The sequence below is a fragment of the Gekko japonicus genome, unplaced genomic scaffold (assembly GCF_001447785.1).
Source record: "Gekko japonicus isolate JY-2015 unplaced genomic scaffold, Gekko_japonicus_V1.1 scaffold94, whole genome shotgun sequence".
NCBI classification, from domain to species: Eukaryota; Metazoa; Chordata; class Lepidosauria; order Squamata; family Gekkonidae; genus Gekko; species Gekko japonicus.
Genome location: NW_015174274.1, coordinates 1870517 through 1890988, shown reverse-complemented (window position 1 = coordinate 1890988; position 20472 = coordinate 1870517). Strand labels below are relative to the sequence as shown.

General features: G+C 46.9%; 1 protein-coding gene across 1 annotated transcript in view; it reads right to left on the bottom strand.

The window, feature by feature from the left end:
• Nucleotides 1-20472, bottom strand: part of LOC107120958 (macrophage mannose receptor 1-like) — a 138675-nt gene that overhangs the window by 22249 nt on the left and 95954 nt on the right. The window contains exons 22-24 of the mRNA XM_015423750.1: nt 14021-14250; nt 5163-5328; nt 2892-3047 (exon numbers count right to left, since the gene is read on the bottom strand). Of these exons, the coding sequence (XP_015279236.1) occupies nt 2892-3047; nt 5163-5328; nt 14021-14250 (552 nt within the window). The remainder of the gene's footprint in view (nt 1-2891; nt 3048-5162; nt 5329-14020; nt 14251-20472) is intronic.

Below are 20472 nucleotides of genomic sequence, written 5' to 3'. Positions count from 1 at the left end.
GCCCCAAGGGCCCCAGAGGCAGAGCTCATAGCCACCCCGGAACCTCGCCGCTCGACGCGCCCCAGGAAGCCACCGGCGCACCTGAAGGACTTCGTCTGTGGGTGCATTGCAGACCACGGGGGGAGGGGTGTAATGTATTCAGCCTGACATGCCCGGACTTGCCCGGGCTGGCCAGGCACAAACCATCAGTAGCTTGAGTCGAAAGACAAAGGATCCGAAGGATCCTAGCTGGCCCTATCAAAGGGCTAGCTTCCCAGCCGGGAGACCAATGGTCACCCGGTTACTGTAAATAGCCTATTAGGAGTAGGGGGTGTGTTTATGGGTACTTGGTGGCGGGTTTTCTGACCGCATATAAACCGGCCTGCGAGCTGGTCAGTTGTCTTTGTCCTGAACCAAATAAAGGTATGCTTAGCTGAAATCACTCTCCGTCTGCATACTTTTCGTACCAATTCTGAATAAAGTAGCTATCAGTGTTTAAGGAATGTTTGTGTGTGTGTGTGTGTGTGTATGTTGAAGCCTTTTAGTCTGCTCTGTTAGCGGGCCTGCATACACTTTCCATGGCCTATGGTAAGGGGCCATCACCAACACATAGAACCGAGGCATAGTGGGTGACACATATTAGGCACGCGTGTCCACAGTTCCCACGACAATCACTTCATATTATAACAACAATATGCTTAGCATTTTATTGCCCTTTTGAGTATTTGAGGTGCTTCACATATCTACTCTTGCTATAGTCATGTAGGCTGAATGAAGAATGGAGGCTGAGAAAGCATGGCTTGCCTATAGCCAGCTGCTGAGTTCACAGCAGAGGCAAGATTGATTTTTTTAAATTTAAATCATTTTATCTCCTCTTTCACCACAAGCAGACTCAAAGCAGTTTGAACTGCAGAAATTCCTGATTCAGAGGAAAAAAAATCATTTCAGGTTTGAGTTTTTGTACCATAAATTCTTTTAACCTAGACAATTTAATATCCTACATAAACAGCATTCACAGGTTGCATGCTTTTCAAATGACTTGAGCTCTTTGCATTGTGCTTAGAATGGAAAGAGCCAAGTCCCATAGGTTGAACTCATCCCGAGCTCTTTGGGTCCAGCACATATGAATTTAGTAGTAGATGCACCAATAACTTTTGGTATAACGTTTGCTGTGTCAATCTCTCTAGTGTTACTAAAGTAGCAATTTACTGTGATGCAATTGTTTCATTTGAAATATAAATTGTAAATTTCATTCAGAGAGTTATAGAGATGAAAGAAGGAAAAGCAGGGTAAACAATTAGATGTAAGGAGGAATTCATAGGGTGAGAATGGAATCCAGGATGCCCTGCTGTCTTGGCTACAGCTGTAAGAGCATTGGCAGAAGCTGACGGGGGTATCACCCGGCTCTTTTGGTTGTAACAGCATTGAACCAGATCTGTTTACAGAATTTGGCCTGCGTTCCATTTCTTGGATATGGGGAACTCTCATGGGGTCTTGGCGTGAGGGACAAAGGGGGAGCATGCTTGCTCAAGGACTAACAGCAGGTACCCTCACGACGAGATGGCAGGGGAGAACAGGAAGGGGCAGTCATCCGTGTGGGCTCCAGCAACCTGCCATTCCATGAAGCACTACCCATGCAGGCTGGCTGGGTGACGGGTACATCGGCTGGTGGATGGGCCAGCTGAGGCATGTGAACCGGCAGGCCCATGCAGTTCCAATGCTTCTTACAGCTGTAGTCAATAAAGTGGTGGCAAATTTACCCACATATTTTCTGAATCAGTTGTGCATGGTTCTAGCATATGGAATGGGCATAGCCGAGGAAGCCTCTCCCACTCTCCATGAGAACTGGAATCCACAAGCAGAAAGGGCTCAACTCAAACAAGGCCCATATTTTGCAGGGCCAGGCAGGGGGAGGAGAGGGAGCTGGCCAGAGGCTGGGCGGGGCAGGTGATTGGCGGCAGGAAAGAAGGGCCTCTACTTCCGCCTGGAGCTTATGGTAGGGTGCCAGAGCGGCCAAGGAAGAGGACTAGAATAGGGGGAACAGTCCAGCTGCCACCCACCCACCCCCAGTCTTTGTCCGGCCACCGAATGACACGCCCACTCATCCCACCCCAAAGTGTACAGATATATATTTGATACACCCGGGGGGTGGGGGTGGGAGTGGGGATAGCATTCTGCTGTTAATTAAAGGGGTTATTGCATTCATTATGATGTATTCCTTTTGTTATGTATTGTCACAACTTTAGTGGTAACAGCATGGGACCGGATCAGTTTACGGAATGTGGCCTGTGCACCACTTCTTGGATATGGGCCCCCATCATGGGGTCTTGGCGTGAGGGACAAAGGGGGATCATGCTTGCTCAAGGACTAACAGCAGGTACCTTCATGACCAGATGGCAGGGGAGAACACGAAGGGGCAGTCATCTGTGTGGGTTCCAGCAACCTGCCATTCCATGAAGCACTACCTAGGCCAGCTGGGCGGGTGATGGGTACATCGGCTGGCAGATGAGCCAGCCGAGGCTTGTGATCCACATATTTTCTGGATCAGCTGCATGCATGATTCTTGCCTACGGAATGGGCATAGCTGAGGGACCCCCACCCCCGAGAACTGGAACCAGCAAACAACTGCACTTAGACCAGCTTCTCACATCATTCTTTTTATACTACATATTCCTTATGTTTACATTCTGGAAGTAGGAAAGGTGTGTGTATGTAAGGTGAAACACACTTCTTTTTTTCTATTCACTGTAATTTGCCAAATGAAAAAACTTCAATGTAAAAGTCTGGTGGATTAAACCAAATTCATTTATCACTTAGAAAAGAGTTTTCTCACCTGATAATAAGAAAGTGCAAGCTGTCAACACACCATTTAGAGCTCACATTGTTATGTCCTAGTCCAAAATGACACCCACCTAAATGAAAGCATTTCATGGATGCCCAAGGCCAGGACTTCTGATCACGTATGATTGTATAGCAATGAGCACGGAATGGAATCCAAGCTGTGGAGCTTTTTTGTTGGGGTTCAGGGCATCTTCCAGGGACCTGAGGATGATCAGTTGGAGCGGTTCCTGTTGTGGAAACAAAGAATTGGTATTTTTCAAATCTTTTAAGAACACACATGTAAATAATTAACCACAATCAGGTGATTTGTTTGTGCTCAGAATCTCAAATTCATAATTTACAATACAAAGTTTATGCACACCTGAGTATCATCTTCATTATGTTTATGCCACGGTTGCCAGCTCCCAGGTGGGAGTAGGGGATCTCCCAATTTCATGGGCTCCAGCCCTCTGCAGGCCAGGTGACCAATGGGGGGAACCCCACCCCCAACAGCCATGACCAAGTGCAACATCCCTAGCATGATGACATCACACAGAAGGGACGTCATCATGCCCGGGATGTCACATGGCAACGCTCTGGTATTTTGGGCAAAACTCAATAATAACCATAGTGATGTTGTCCCACCCCCCACTTCTGGGAAGCTCCTTTCCACCCCCCACCAGCAGAAGAAAAGGACCTGGCAATCCTAGTTTATGCATTTGAATGAACTTACATTTCTTTTTCCTTCCCAGAAGGCTGTCATGAGCATATGATTGGATGCCATTGTTGAGAAGCTTAAGAAATCTGGTTTGTTGAAACCACATCTGAAATGATATCTCTGAACATCTATGAGCCACACACACACCCCCCCCCATTCTCTACTGGGCTGCACTATATCACTGCAGTATGGCTTGGTGGGAAAGTGGGGAAAAGCCAAAGGGATAGAAAAAGGAAAAACAGTACATGGGAGTGAGATGCCCCAAATCATTTTTGAAGGTGCTAAACTCCTCTTCATAGTGATGACAAGCATAGCATCTAAAGTGACGCTTCATTCACAGTCACCCCACAGTTCCCCTGTTAAACCAGAGAAAAATAGGTTTTGTTTTTGCACCATGAGTTATGTGTAGAAAGAGCATGGCATCATGTGGCCGCTCCCCTTTAATTCAAGGGCTTCAGCTTCCCATGCAGCGAAAAGTCACCATGTAGAAGTCTCCATTGTTGAATACATGGGCATGCTGGATTTTTATGTGTAAAGTGCCATCAGGTTGCAGCTGACTTGTGGCAACACCAGTAAAGGCTTCCAAGGCATGTGAGAAGCAGGAGTGGTTTGTCATTGCTTTCCTCTGCAGAGTCTTCCTTGGTGTTCTCTCTCCCTCCTAGGGTTGCCAACCACCCAATGGGGGTGGGGGTTCCCCCAATTTTGGGGACCCCAATCCACAGCCAGCTAGCTGTCTGGTGGGGGGAGCACCACCCCTGAACAACCCCACCACATGTAACATGCCTGGCATTATGATGTCACCCAGAGGTGATGTCATCACACCGGGCATGTCGCATGGGGGACGCTCTGGCATTCGGCTAAAAACTTTATAGTGACCATCAAGTTTTTAGTTGAATGTCAGAGCGTCCCTTGTAGAATGTGACCAGAGCGATGATGTCACTTCCAGGTGACATCATCGTGGTACACATACTATGCAATGCACCAGAAAACCCAGGAAGGAAGCCAGGACCCCCCACACATACACACACCGGCGTATGGGTAAGACCTGGGAACCCTACTTCCTCCAAGTACTGAATGTGCTTAACTTCTGAGATATGATGAGATCACGCTATATCATGCTCTCTGCCCTCACCACATGCTGGATATTGTCAAATGAATTCCATTTGATTCCCAGACTGCATACTGAAAAAGTCATTACTTACAGAGAGAGAAAAAATGGTGTCCTGAATCAATTTGCAGTAATGTCCTCATAACCAAAGGTGAATTTAATTCTCACTAATTGAAATGGGCATCAATGTTATGTTTAATTTTTGCCACAGAAATTAATGGAATCTAATTTCTGTTACATTGGGCTGAATTGAGTCCCCTGGTCAGCAGGAGCAGCATTAGGCAGACATTCCGGGTTGCAGCAGTGGCAATTTGGTGGGGGGAGGGGAATTCAAGTCATGTGTTATTATAGAACTTAAACAAAGTCATTGTTATGTAATTTAACAAAGTGTTTTCATCTCTCATTCACTGTGAAAAAGAAATAAATGCCAATTCCAACTTTGTCTTCTTTTTACTCTGTCTGGTAAAATGAATGTGGAGATCTAATAGTAATTAAACTGCAATGTCCCAGATTACACATTTACATACTTTTACTTACCATTATACTGCTCACAGACAGCTCTGTACTTTTTATTACATGTTCCTGTTTTCCATAGCCCACCAAGGTCTAAGTAGACACAGGCTAGATTTTCTTTTGGCTCTCCAGGAGCCCAATTAGTATATTCCAGTTTCCAGTCAGATACCCATCTATAATTCTCATTGGTCTAAAAGGTAAATCATAGAAAAATGATACAGTGGTTTAGAAAAGGCATTCAGTTTATTTGAAAAAAATGTGGAAAACAATGTCCATATGCTCAAAACAGACCATTTTTGCACCTTCAGACTGACAGTTCATGTTACAGCAAAAAAGTGTAAAGATTCCTGTGGCACACCTTAAATACCATATTCTTTAAGTCATACATTTTAATTTAATTAGATGCATCTTCAATCTATAGATAAGTATATACACAAAGATGCATAGACATCTATTTATCACATTTTTATTCTACTCTTTCATCTCTCCATTTTACAAGTAATTCCAGACCAAGCCACAGAATATGGATCATTAGATCCACAAAATGGAACTAAGGAAAGATGGGGGGATTTATCTGAAAACCTGACAGAAGACCAAAATTTGCAGAAAAATCTGAAATCTTAATAAAAAATATGTTGGGGGATTAAAACTCCCCAAAATAACAGAAACAATACATGTAGCTTTAAGAGAGTGATGCCCACTGCACTCTCTGTCAGCAATTTGCAAGTTGTTAAGCAACCACAACAATATTGCTGAGCCTTCCAAGCCCTGGTTTCTGTAAAGCAAAGCTTCAGGGGGGGCAGGAGTGGAGGCCAACACTGGCTCTAGTCTGGCAATGGCAGTCAGCATGCAATTGGGGCCAAGCCCAGTGGTGGCCCTCAGTGCACAACTGAGTCTGAGCACAGTGGTGGAAGCCAGTGTGCAGCTGGGCCATATTTTCCCCAGGGAGTGGGGGAGGGAAGGAGAGAAAGATGAAGACAGTAGAACTGATAAAGGAAGGTTAGCAGGTAGGAAGAAGAGATGGAATCTGAAAAAATGTGTAGGCTGTCAGAAAAGCGGAAGAGGAAATAGTGAGGGAGGAGATACAGGAGAAAACAAGATGTCCTCCTCAAGTCCTTGTGGATCCCCTTGTTTTATCCTCACAACAACCTGGTATTTAAAATAGTTATAAGCTGTTTTCCACCCATTTTAGGATTTCCAAAGTGGTGAACAATAAAAACATTGCAACAAGATAAAACACATATAAATACATATAAATAATTAAAAATTATTAAAACAGAACTCAAACAAATAAAAGTGCAAACCACAGAAAAGATCAAGGAACACCAGGTAAAACAAAGAATTCTTCATCTGCTGATGCAACATGATAATAGCAGGATGCAGGGAAATCCACTTGGGAATTCCACAGTTTTAGCACCACAACCAAAATGGTCCTTTCCTGTATTGCCACCTATCTGACGTCAGATGGCGGGGATTCCTGAACTAGGTTCTCCAAAAAAATAAGGTATTCAGGCCCCAAGCAATATAGGGCCTTAAGGATTAATATCAGCACCTTGAATTGAGCCTGAAAGCAAATTGAGAGCCAGTGCAGATGATACAAGATTGGAGTAGTGCTGTCCCTAGTAGGAATGGGCAGAAACCAGAAAATTATGGTTTGGTTCAGGGTTCAGGATGTGCTTGGAATCCGGGGGAGTGAGAGGGATCACTGGAATGGCTTGCATCTATTTCAGCCTAACAGCTGATGGCCACACCAGCCCCGCCATTAGGCCAAAATGGATGCACCTGCACTGCTGGTGTGCCCATCAGCTGTTAGGCTGAAATAGATGCAAGCCATTCCAGCGATCCCTCTCACTCCCTCGTCCGCTTCCCACCATGAGCTGCACAAACCTCTAACCCCCTCCCGTCACATAGAGTGTTGTGGAAGGGCAGGGGTCGTTTCGTAGAAAAAGAGCTAGGGGAACTCATTAGCATAACTCATTAGCATATGCCACACCTCCTGACATCAGGGGCCTGGCGGTGGACCTGCAAGGCCGGCGAGAGTGCGAGGAAGCCCCGCCAAGGCCCTCCCTGGCCCTAGGCAGACAGGGGTGGGGAGAGGCGGGGAGGAAGCAACTTACCCTCCCTCTTCTCCTGCCTCCTCCTGGCTGAATGAGGGCCGGAAGCGGGGCAGCTGGAAGCAGGGGGCGGGCCTTCGTCGTGTGCACCACCCCCGCACCTCACCCGGGGGAACAGCGTTCCCCCGCGTTCCCCCCCGAAATGACCTCTGTGGAAGGGTCATGAGGGCAAGAACTTTTGGTCTGAACCTTGGTTTGCAAACCACAACCCAGGTGGTTTCACTCCCTGCTTCCTGCTCACTGCCAAAAGCTTTTCATGCAAGCCATTTAACCCCTTGATTTCTGCTCTTCATGAACTGCCATGAACTGCATCAAAATTTATAGACATTCATGGTGGTTCTTCAGTTCATGAACTGTGACCCAGTCAAAATTTGTTACAAACTTCAATGTGTGAGCCGGTTCGTGCCCATCCCTACTTGCCTCCCAAAAATCTTGTTGGTCTCTAAGGTGTTCCTGGACGCAAATATAGCTCTTCTAATGCAGACCAACACAGCTACCTTTCTGAAACTACCTTCATAGGATGTCTCTGAAAAACTTCACCATTCAGAGAAATTGGGCAACTTTCGCAATTCTACCTGCATAATTTAATCAAAGTCTACATGTGTTTTTCAGAGATATTTTGAGTTGTGCATCGCTGAGTGAACATTACTACTGCTCATTTGATTGCTGTATTTAACTGTGTTGACATAAGAAAAGCTCTTCTGGCTCAGACCAATATCATGGGCAGCTTGTGGACTGAAGCACAAGAAATATCCCACCCTCCACAACTGTGTTCAACTGAAGGGGGACAGGGGCACTGAAAGGTGGCACTGCCAAAGATCCATCAGGCCAATCATTCTGTCTCACAATGGACCAGAAGATGTAGGGAGCAGATGAGGAGGGAGAGAAAGAAAGTATTCATAGCCAGAATAGAGTTGGAAGGGGCCATACAGACCATTTAGTCCAACCCCCTGCCCAATGCAGGACCAGTCTAAAGCATCCCTGACAAATATTCATCCAGCTTCTTCCTGAAAGTTGCCAGAGAATGGGAGCTCACCACCTCCCTAGGCAGCTGATTCCATCTTTGAACCATTCTGACCATGAAAAAGTTTTTCCTAATATCCAGCCGATAACTTTCTGCATGTAATTTAAACCCGTTGCTCCGGGTCCTATCCTCTGCTGCCAACTGAAACAGCTCCTTGCCCTCTTCCAAATGACATCCTTTCAAATATTTAAAGAGAGCAAACATGTCCCCCCTCAATCTCCTCTTCTCCAAACTAAACATTCCCAAGGCCCTTAGCCTTTCCTCGTAGGGCTCACTCTCCAGACCCCTGATCATCCTTGTCACTCTCTTCTGAACCCTCTCGATTTTGTCCACATTTTTTGAAGTGAAGCCTCCAGAACTGCACACAGTCCTCAAGGTGCAGCCTGACCAAGGAAGTATACAGAGGGGCTATGACCTCCTGCGATTTCAGTGCTATGGCCCTTTTAATACAACCCAAGACTGAATTTGCCTTTTTTTACCATCGCATCACACTGACTGCTCATATTTAGTTTTCGGTCCAATCTTACCCCAAGATCTCTTTTGCATACACTACTCCCTAGAAACATATCCCCCATCCAGTATTTGTATTTGACATTTTTGTGGCCCAGATATAATATTGTGCATTTATCTTTGTTGAATTTCATGCTGTTTGCAACTGCCCACTTCTCCAGAGTATCCAGGTCTTGTTGAATTTTAACTCTATCTTCTTGGGTGTTTGCTACTCCTCCCAATTTGGTAGCATCAGCAAATTTAATGAGTAGCCCTTCTACCCCTTCATGCAGATCACTGATAAAAATATTGAAAAGTACCAGGCCCAAAACCAAGCCCTGCGGCACCCCACTGGACACCTCCCCCCAATCTGATGAAATGCCATTGACCACCACTCTTTGGGTGTGGTCCTCTAACCAGTTCCCTATCCACCGAACTATCCTATAATCCAGTCCACAGTCTTCCAGTTTTCCCATCAGAATGTCATGGGGAACCTTATCAAAAGCTTTACTGAAATCCAGGTAAATCACATCAACAGAGTTCCCACCAGTAAGCTCGTCACCAATCAAAGAAGGAAATCAGGTTGGTCTGACGAGATCTGTTGAGGACAAAACCATGCTGACTTCCCCAGATCACTAAGTGGTCCTTCAGATCGAACCCTTTAAAATTTGCTCTAATATCTTCCCAGCAACAGAAGTCAGACTGACCAGCCTGTAGTTTCCCGGGTCATCCTTCTTCCCTTTCTTAAAGATCGGGATAACATTCCCTCCTCTCCAATCTTGTGGCACATCCCCAGTCCTCCAGGAGGCCTTGAAGATGATGGACAGAGGCTCTGCAAGTTCATTAGAAAGTTCTTTGAGCACTCTTGGATGCACACTATCAAACCCAGAGGATTTGTATTCATCCAGTGCAGCCAGGTGCCTCTCCACAACCTCCCTGTCAATGTCAACTGGACACTCAGGTGTCCTGTCGTGTCCTCTACCATCTCTAGATCCAGTTCTTCAGGGAGAAAACAGAGGCAAAAAAGTAATTAAGCCTGTCTACTTTTTCTCTGTCCTCCACCAGAGTTTCTCCTTCTACTCCCAAAAGTGGTCCAATTGCCTCTTTTACCTTGTGTTTGCTTCTCACATATCTGTAGAAGTTTTTCTTATTGTAGCAAGCCCCCCTGGCCAGACCCAACTCATACTGAGCTTTGGTTTCTCTGATGGTTGATCTGCAGTACCTAGTAACTCTCATATATTCCTCTTCAGAGGTCTAACCTTCCCTCTGTTTCCTGAACATTTCCCTTTTCTCCCTTAGCTTATCCTGGAGTTCTTGGTTCATCCACATTGGCTTCTTGGAGTTCCTACCATGTTTCTGCCTTGCTGGAATAGTGAGGGCTTGAGCTCGCAAAAGCTCATGTTTGAGAAGAGCCCACCCTTCACTCGCTCCTTTCCTTTCCAGCACACTCCCCCACAGAACGACTCCCATGAGGCATCTGAGTTCGTTGAAGTCGGCCTTACGAAAATCTAACCTACAAGCAATGCTCCCTCTAAGTTGTGGAGTCTTGTGAGCAAAAATTCTGCTTTGTGAGCTACAGGCATTAAAGTTGTGAGCAAATGATTTGGCTACTGCATATCCTTCCTGAGCTATCCTTCCTGAGCAAAGACAAAAATGTGTGAGCCAGAGGCTAAAAAAGTGTGAGCTAGCTCACACTAACTCAGCTTAGAGGGAACACTGCCTACAAGTCTGGCTACAAACTTCCTTGACCCCCCACAGCAACTGGAATTCAAGGAGGACATGGTCACTTCTCCCTAATGTCCCCACCACCTTCACCCCATCTACCAATTCTTCCCTGTTTGTTAATATTAAGTCCAGTATGGCCGAGACCCTTGTAGCTTCCTCCACCATTTGAAAAAAGAAGTTGTCAGCCAGAGAGGTCAGGAAGTTGTGTGATTCTTGTGACTTTGATAAGCCTGTCTCCCAGCACACACCGGGGAAGTTGAAGCCTCCCATATATTATATATGGTTTTGATGTCTGGACACTCTACTAATCTATTCAAGGAGGGCAGCATCCATTTCCTGTCCCCGGTCCGGCGGTCTGTAGCAGACTCCAGCAATACCCTTTCTCCTACCTCCCCTTATTTCCACCCATGTACTTTCCGCGGGGCTGTCAACCACATTCTCCAGAACTTCCTGACAATCTAGCCCTCTCTTCACATACAGCGCCACTCCGCCTCCTCTTCTACCCTTCTGGGTTTTTTTGAACTATTTATACCTATCCACCACCACATTCCAGTCATGAGAATCATCCCACCAAGTCTCAGTGATTCTTATTATATTGTAGTCCTCTGTTTGCAAGAGAATCTCAAGCTCTACTTTCTTATTACCCATACTACGGGCGTTAGTATATAGGCACTTGTAGCCTTGTACCTTTGTCCTACCCAGGTGGGCCCCCACTGTTTTCACTTCGTCATTGAAGTCCCCATGTTGATCATCCCCTTCCCCTTGCAGCTTCAAGTTTAAAGCTCTCCTGATTAAGCTCTCCAGGTTCTTTCCGAACATCTTCTTCTCTGACCTTGAGAAGTGAAGCCCATCATGTGCTCAAAAGCTTTTTCTAAGAAAACTTATCCCGTGGTCCCAGAACCCAAAGCACTCCAGTAGGCACCCCCGTCTCAGCCAATGATTCACCTCGAGTATGGTCTGTTCGCATTCCTCTTCCTATGACTGGAAGGATAGAAGAGAAAACCACCTGTGCTCCCAATGCCTTCAACTGCCTTCCAAGAGCTTCATAGTCCTTTTTCATTTTCGTGATGGTATTTGCGGCGGTGTCATTTGTCCCCACCTGAATCAGCACAAATGGGTACTGATCAGTAGGTCCTATAAGTTTTGGCAGTCGGTCTGTAATATCCTGAATTCTGGCCCTAGGTAAGCAACACATCTCTCGGAGTAGGGGATCCGGCCCGGCCACATTATGTTCCATACCCCTGAGCAGAGAGTCCCCAATAACCACCACTTTCTATCTCCTTCCACTTCTTTGTTGCACCATGCCCTTTTTCACTCCCTTTTCCAGGTCTCTGTGGCTCTCCTTCCACTCTCATCTCCATCACCCTCTCAAGCACCTCAAAATGATTCTTGAGCTCCAGTGGACCAGAGTGTCGTCATAGTCACCGTCTTCAGGTTTGTACTGTAGAACTGAGAGGAGGCTCAGAAGGGAGTGTGACTCTTCCTTCTTCTCCTTGACTTTCTACATCATGTGTTTGCAGAGTTCCCAGGCTCTTGTCAATAAAATCCTCTCCTTCCTTGATGTCCTGAAGGGTAGTGATCCTCTCCTGCAGGCTCCAAATGTTCTCCCCCAAAAGCCTGACCAGCTTACACTTCTGACAAGTCCGTCTTCTCTTCCAGGAGGAAAACAAACATGGCACATTCCATGCAGGTGACTGGAAAGGGGCCTTCTGTTGACATCATTGGCATCCAAGTATATTACAAGAGTACACTGAGCAGAGTTTTGGGGCCCTCAGGCCAAGAGCCACAGGCGAAGAGCCCTTTAGCTCTCACCCTTCAGCCTGCACCAAGGCTCGTGCCTCTGGCGAGGAGCCTTTTGTTTCATGAGAACATAAGAAATGCCAAAGTTGGATCAGGCCAAAGGCTCATCCAGTCCAACACTCTGTGTCACACAGTGGCCAGAAATATCAGTGCCATCAGGAGGTCCACCAGTGGGGCCAGGACATTAGAAGGTCTCTTCCTGCCAAGTACAGCAGAGCTCAGCACAGCACAGTAGGGGGTGGGGCTTGTACTCAACAGCAATCAGCAGCAACTCACTCAGCCCCCAGCAGCCTCCAGCACACAATTAGCCCAAAAACGGAACTTAAACAGAACCACTGTCTAGCAAGCTCTAAAGAACCCACTCACCCCCAGCTTCTCACACAGCAGCTAGGAAAGGCAAAAGGCAGAAAGACAAAAAAAACCTTACCTTCTAGCAGCTCCTCACCATGTGCTCTCCACTCCTTGCCTCAGGCCAGCTGACTCAACTCTTTTTGCCTGGTTCAGGAGCTGGGAAGGGCTTATGAGCACTGTGTCCTCTAAACTGTGCACATGAGTGGAGGAGGAAGAATAGTTGGATTTATACCCCGCCCTGCATTTGGAGTCTCAGAGCAGCTTGCAATTGCCTTCTCTTCCTCTCCCCACAACAGATACCCTGTGAGGTAGGTGGGGCTGAGAGAGCTTTAAGAGAACTGTTCTTGAGATAACAGCTCTGAGAGAACTGTGACTGACCCAAGTTCACCCACCTGGCTTCATGTGAAGGAGTGGAGAATCAAACCCATTTCTCCAGATTAGAATCCACCACTCTTAACCACTATAGCAAACACAGGAAGTCCCTCTAAGCAGCAATCTGGAGCCCCACACAACAGTTATATTCCACTCAGGATGTGAACTGCTCTGTTCAGTATAGGGGAAAATAGAGGGAACATGAACCAGGCTGATCTCTAGAGGATCAGCTATAATTCCAGGATATCTCCAGGTTCCATCTGGACAATGGCAAGCCTACTCCTACTCACATAAGCATATAAGCATGGCTAATAAGAGATTTCAAAGAAACTATAAATTGCAAGTCTTCCTTTAAAAAGTGGAATTATAATCCAAATGAAGTGAACAAGAAAGAACAGGAAGAGGTTCTGGCAAAACAAATGGAAATTGACTGTAAGGCACAGAAAAAGAATTTGAGGAACATGTTACTAACATAGCAAGAAAATGTATTAAGAATTTCTTTAAATAAATCGGAGCCAGGAAACCTGCTAGAGAGGTAGTTAGCCCCATGGGAGGACAAAGGATTCCTAAAGGAATATGTTGAGATTGAAGAAACATTGAAAGAAATAACAATACTTAGTGTGGAGCTTCCCAACCTTTTTTTAAATTGCCCCCACCATGGCAGCCATTTTGTGACTGGACCTGCCTCTCATGGCAGCCATTTTGTACTGATGCTCACTATTCTTTCTTAACATTCAAAAAGTGTCACAGGTTCATAAAATGCAAAGTTTGGGAAAGTTTTTGGAAGTTTTGTTAAGTTTCTATCAAATTTCCTCTAAACCAGTAAATTGTCATACATTCGACTATAAATTAGGCATCAATTTTATGCAAAGCTAATTGCAAAATTTATTCATATATTGTCAACAATGTCAGCTAGTGGATTGCCTACACCATAAAAGATGCACCATCTGAATACAAACCCTCAGGCTGAGTAAATAGCATTACACTCATTTATGCCTTGTTCTTACCACATTGCTGTTTAGACCAATCCATAGAGGTTCCCCGTATTTCAGCGCCAGGTGCCACAGGAATGATTGGCTATAGGGATTCAGAATGTTGGTAAGTTCTGAGTGTTTAGAATGACACTGTTTTCTGGCTTCTTTCCATGTTGCAGTTTTAGTGAAAGAATAGCTGCTGTTTCCATAAGGTATATAGCCAGATGCCGGAATTGTTGTTTCAGAGTGAGAAGACACAGGGTCTATGCCAAAGTCATAAAGAGAAAAGGTTAACGCTGGTTTTAGACTGTACATCTGAATCAGTTGACTGCATAAAGTGGACTCTGCCTCAATATCACAGAAAGAAGTTTAGGGCATGACACAACAAAGTAAAATGCATTTATACAAGTGCTTCCAATGGGAATTGTTGTTAGTGTACATAAGATTTCACTCCAGCTATCTTAGGCTGCCCCCGCACCTTTGCTTTTCCCTTTTTCCCCACTCAGATTTTCAACGAGACTATGGTGGATGGACTCCATTCCTATACAGACTGGGCACCACCCATCAATGCACCATGTGTTCTGCAAGATTTGTGGATTCCAAAAGTTGGCAACCCCATTATAGGTTGCACTCTTACATCAGATGGATTTTTACTGTGTGAACAGGCAAAATCCAATTCGAAAGTGCATTGAAAGTGGATTATTTATCGTGTGTGACTGCAGCCTAAATGTCCAAAAAGAAAGTAAAGATGGACATGACAGGGAGTTGAAGAATCTAGGGCTACCAGATTTCAGCATGGATTTGGGGCTCTCTGGCTCTTTCAATATATTTTTGACTGGATTCACTAGAGTCTGTAGGTGCTGGTGTGTGTGCTGTTGGTATATTCTGAAATGGACCCCAGAAGCTCCAGTGCAGATTCAGGCCCAAACTGTGTGAAGGAGACCAGGCCTGGATCTGCTCAAGAACTGAGCCTCTCCCATCTCCCTTCTACCCTGCATGGCACTGCAGTGGATGCAGGGAAAACAGGGAAGGCCCAGTTCCTGTTATTCAGGCTTTCATAAGGTTGCTGACTCTTGGAAGGGACAAATTTGGCAAGAGGCAGGGCCTGAGTACTTCCCAGGGACAACCCACCTATGAGAGGGGCTGATGGGGCAAAGGGGTAGGAATGAGGATGGTAGAAGTACAGACCCAGCAGAATACACTTTATTAATCTAATACTTTTTAAATCTAAGGCACACAGCTATTCTATGTACTTATAATTCACACCAGTCTATATGCCCATACATAATAACATGCTGTGATGATCTCTCTCACTGACACAGAATGCCTACCACCCTTCACAACCTTTCTCCCATAGGGTCAGGATTACAGGTAGGTCAGGCAGTCACATGTCCCTACCCGTCTTACCTCTTTTAAAATATACAGAAAGCCATGACGATTTCACATCCCAGGTCCTCTTTTTCATTCAGCGAGACATTGCCAGACAGAGTAGCCCAGCCCCCTTTAATAATTGCCCCTCATTTAGACACTGCACAGAGATATTAGAGTTGGGGACTCAAACACTGTTTCATTCACATACTGCCAATAGTTATTCATATCCTAATATATATGTAGACTGAGATCTTTGCTTCTGTGTGTACATGTGTTTCTTTCCCTGAGATAACTGGCCCACAGAGTTAAAGAAACAAGGAGTTAATTTTATTTATATTTTGAACATAATACTGAGGTAAGTTGGGTAGAGTTACAAAGGTCACATGGGCCGGAAAATGTGGGGGGGAAGCGTGGCTGTTTGCCCCGGAGCATAGTAACGCGTGGCAGCCTGATCACATGTCCCATCAAGGTCCCGTGGTTAGGCCATTCGGTGCTGATCACACGGCTATCCTGCAGTGCGGCAAAGAAGCGGTGCAGCGCGATCACACCGGCAATCACTACGCGCCACTTCCGTGGCAAATGGGAATTTTTTTCACCCCAGTTTGCACATGTGCATGATTGTTTGTGCGCATCCTGTGGAGACTTACCCCCAAAAAACATCCGGTGTGTGACGGGACAAGGACGGGCACTGGATGCCACGGGATTCAAGCAGAAATGCAATCAGACATCCGCCCTTGCCCCGCGTTTTCCAGAAACTAGTACATCGTATGTCGTAGTTTTTTACTCTGCATCTTCGGCGAGAAGCCACGGGTTAGCCACAGGTATACTACGCTTCCCAGATGTTGCAGTGTGATTGCGCAGTGAAAATCCGTCTATCATCCATGTCTTTAGTGTGGCAACTTCTCCGTGTGAATGGGACCAAAGTTTCTTTTCAGTTGAACTTTTGAACTGTCTTCCTTTTCCAGCATTTGGGATTCTTTGTTATAAATCGACTTTCAGTCAGCTTGTTCTTCTCCACAGCTTCACTCAGCTCCACTCACTCTCAGCCCACTAACTGTTGTCTTCCACTGTCCTATTCATTAACAGTCCATCAGTTTCCATTGGTTGCTTATTAGGGAGAGGTGGTATCTAACTTGTGTGTCACACATGCCTACACAGATCTACTACTACAATCCAGATTCCAGGCCAGTGAGATGAGTTGGCTGGGGCTATATAAGGCCCTGCAATGCCAGGTCAGGGAGGATTGGTTGGGACTGCTCCTCGGGCTGCTGAGAAGCCCAAGAGAGATATGGAGACATCCAGAAGCATCTCAACAGGAGGGAAAGGACTTAGGTGACTTAAACCCACCTCCACTACATTTCTGAGACCTCACCAAGGGCAGGAGGGGCCAGTGACTCCGGCCACTTCCAGCGCAGAAGATACTCTGACCAATTCCACAAATGCCTCAAGGCTTTTGTCAGGGGATCAACACTGGATCAATCCCCCAAATAAACAACTTCATATCCCAAGGCTCAGTGTGAAACACTGCAGCATTATGATGATCTGGTTCCAGGGTCTACAAGTATGTAGCCTACAAAAATGCATTCTTCTGATCTAGGATCCATCTTGGTCCTCTTTTCTTTAGGAATGTAAGTGTGGGCCTTTGAAACACTTTTAGATGTTTGTGCCCATACCACAGTTCAAATGGTGTACTGCTTGCACCTTTAGTATGTAATCTGTTTTGCAGGTAGGTAGCAGTGTTGATTGCTTCTCCACAATACTTGTCAGGTAGCTCTGCCTCAAGGAGTATAGATGTGCACATTTCAGTGAGAGAGTACCTTTCTGCTACACCATTCTGCTCTGGAGTGTATGGGGCTGTAAGCCGATGTTCTATTCCTTGTTCTGCCAAATAATTCTTCATTTCATGTCCCTCATGTCCCATTTTCAGTGCAGATTGCTAGTGGCTTTCTTTGAAATCTGTTACTGACCATTGCCACATATGCTTTAAATTTTCCTGCACTTGTCTTTTCTCTTTAATTAAGAAGGTCACAGTATATCTTGAAAAAGGTAAAGGTAAAAATTCCCTTGCTCGAAAGCCAGTCAAATCCAACTCTAGGGTTGCGGTGTTCATCTCCGTTTCAAAGCCGAAGAGCCAGCGCTGTCCGAAGACATTTCCGTGGTCATGTGGCCAGCATGACTAAACACCAAGGTGCACGGAACGCTGTTACCTTCCCACCAAAGTGGTCCCTATTTATCTACTTGCAATTTCTTGCTTTCGAACTGCTAGGTTGGCAGGAGCTGGAACTAGAGACGAGAGCTCACTCCGTCATGCGACAACTCGAACTGCTGAACTACCGACCTTCCACAGCCTGCAGTTCAGCGTCTTAACCACTTGAGCCACCACAGCTCCTTGAAAAGTCATCAGTAAAAGTCAGCCCATATTTATTCCCACTAGGAGTTGACTTCCAGTGTGTCAGCAGATGTAAGAAGCCACTCGCCCTGTGTTCTTTGTGAGGTTTGTTTTCCTTTTTCTGTTCTCCCTGATGTTTGACTTATTTGGGTGTTGATAAGCCTAAAGGTTTTTGCTTTGTAACGTAAGAACACTAGGAGTTTGAGTTTTCATTGGTCTGCAAACATTACTGTGTATCAGCTCTAGGGGTCGCTTCATCTGGCTTTGTTAAAGCTAGGTCACACACCCCTCACTTGAATGCAATGCATACATTTTCCTTCAACAGCACATTTACTTCTCCGCATGCCTTTAGTTAAATTCTGGCTTTCAAATTAGCTAATTGCATAACTGTCTCTATATCCCAACCATCTGTGCCATAGTCAACAGCAGTTCTTGTGATCACAATGTTTGGTAAAGTTTGCTTTCTGCATGCAAGTCTGAAGAGCATATAAATCCTGATGCACTTTGCCATTTGCAATTAACTGTTCCTTCTGTCTGATACAGCATTTCCCTCCAAAATATGTAATCATGCCTTTCTTTGCAAGTACTCTCACAGGAATAAGATTATTTGCCAGTTCTGGGACATAAAGGCAGTCTTTAACAAGGATATCTTGGGTTTCTCCACCAGGGAGTTTGAATTTTATGGTTCTTGAGTCAATGCCTTCTGCATTATAGACTGTCCATCTGCAACACTTAATGCCTCTTTCTTTTCTTTATCTAACATTTCAAAGAAATCTTTATGAGCACACGTGTGGGTTGTGCAGGCACTGTCCAGAAACCAAATATGGCTTCTTGTGGCTTCTTGTGTTAATATCAATATTGTGTAGTGGGTTGCCCCATGGACGAACGACAAACAATGACGTAGTGCATAGCACGCTTATTAGGTACACAACAAGAACAAGAACCAAACGGCCGGCAGGCCAACTATATACACAACCAGGGGACCACCCCTGGGTCCTATTGGCAAGTTTGAATCTCCCGCCACGGTCCCATTGGTTCCCCCAGTGGAGGGACTAGGATCCTGGTCCCTATTGTTGTTCCAGACTGAAGCTCAGGAATGTGCGCTGGCCTCCGGTGGTGGTCAGCGGACACAACATCCCTCCCCCCATAGTCCGGACCCTCCCCCATGTGACATAGTCTTTTAGGTACAATGGGGATCATCGTACCCTTGTGGACCATCTGGGGGTCGGTGCTGATCCTTCCGGGGCTCTGACCTCCGGGCCGGGATCCGGAAGTTGCGCTGGGGCCTCTGCTTCAGCCGCCTCCGGTTCCGTAGTTTCCCCTGTGGCTGCCGGGGGCTGGGTGTTCCAAAGTGGATGCTCTTGCGCGGGCACGTCCCTCTCAAGAGTCTCGGCTGGAGCCTCTTCTAGGACCGCCCGCTGTCTCGGGACTTCCTCTGAAGTGTGATCGGGAAGCATTTGCTGGCTGAGCTGGTCGATATGCCTCTTCAGGACCTGCCCGCATTCCGTGGACACCTCGTACATAACGGTGCCCGTTGGTCGAATGATACGACCGGGGAGCCACTCCGGGCCCCTGCCAAAGTTCCGGGCAAAGACGGGTTCCTCGGGGAAGAAGCCACGTGGCGCTTCCCTCTGCTCGGTGGGTTTCCGCTGGCCCGGAGCCCGGTCGGGGTGCAAGCGGTCTAACAGGATCGTTGGCCTCCGGCCCATTAACAGTTCGGCGGGGTAGCGGCCGCTTACCGGGTTAGGCGTTGTTCGCTGTGCTAAGAGGAACCAGGCGATGTGGAATTCCCAGTCCCCTTCCGATAGACAGCTGAGGGCCTCCTTCATGGTCTGGACCATGCGCTCCGCTTGGCTGTTGGTCGCGGGGTGGAAGGGTGCCATCCTGATGTGCTGGATCATGTTGCCGCTGAGGAACTGCTGGAATTCCTTGGAAGTAAATGCCGTCCCGTTGTCCGAGACAATGGTGTCTGGCAGGCCGTGGGTGGCGAAGATCCGTCGGAGGGCACGGATGGTTGCTTTTGTTGACATTGCGGAGATGGGGCTGATCTCCAACCACTTGGTGTAGGAATCCACCATCCCCAAGAACAACAGTCCATGGAATGGTTCAGCAAAGTCTATGTGGAGCCGAGACCACGGGGTGCAGGTGGATTCCCAAGAGTGGTGTGGCACCCCTGGTGGGCTGGGTCGCACGGCTTGGCAGGCCTGGCACCTTTTCACCCATGCTTCTACCTCTGCGTCGATGCCGGGCCACCAGACGTAGCTTCTGGCTAGGCCTTTCATCCTCACGATGCCCGGATGGGCCTCGTGCAGGGCCCGCAGGACTTTTTGGCACAGGGCTCTGGGGACCACGACCCGGTCCCCCCAAACCAGGCAGCCTTTGTGCACCGACAATTCATCCCTGTGGCCCTTGAATGCAGCGAACTCCGGCCCGTCTACCTTCGTAGGCCACCCCCTCACCACCCAGCTCAGCACCTGGGATATAAAGGGATATCGAGCGGCAGGCGACGTCTGCAGCCTGGAGGGGTGCATCCGGGAGGTCTTCCACCTGGAGGATCCGGTGAACTGGAGCCGGGTCCTCTACGACGTCCGGCAGAGGAAGGCGGCTCAGGGCGTCGGCGTGGCCCATGGCTTTTCCTGGGCGGTGCTCTATCTGGTAGTCGTAACTGGCCAGGAAAATGGTCCATCTCAGGACGCGCGGGGAGAGTACTTGCGGCATCCTGCGG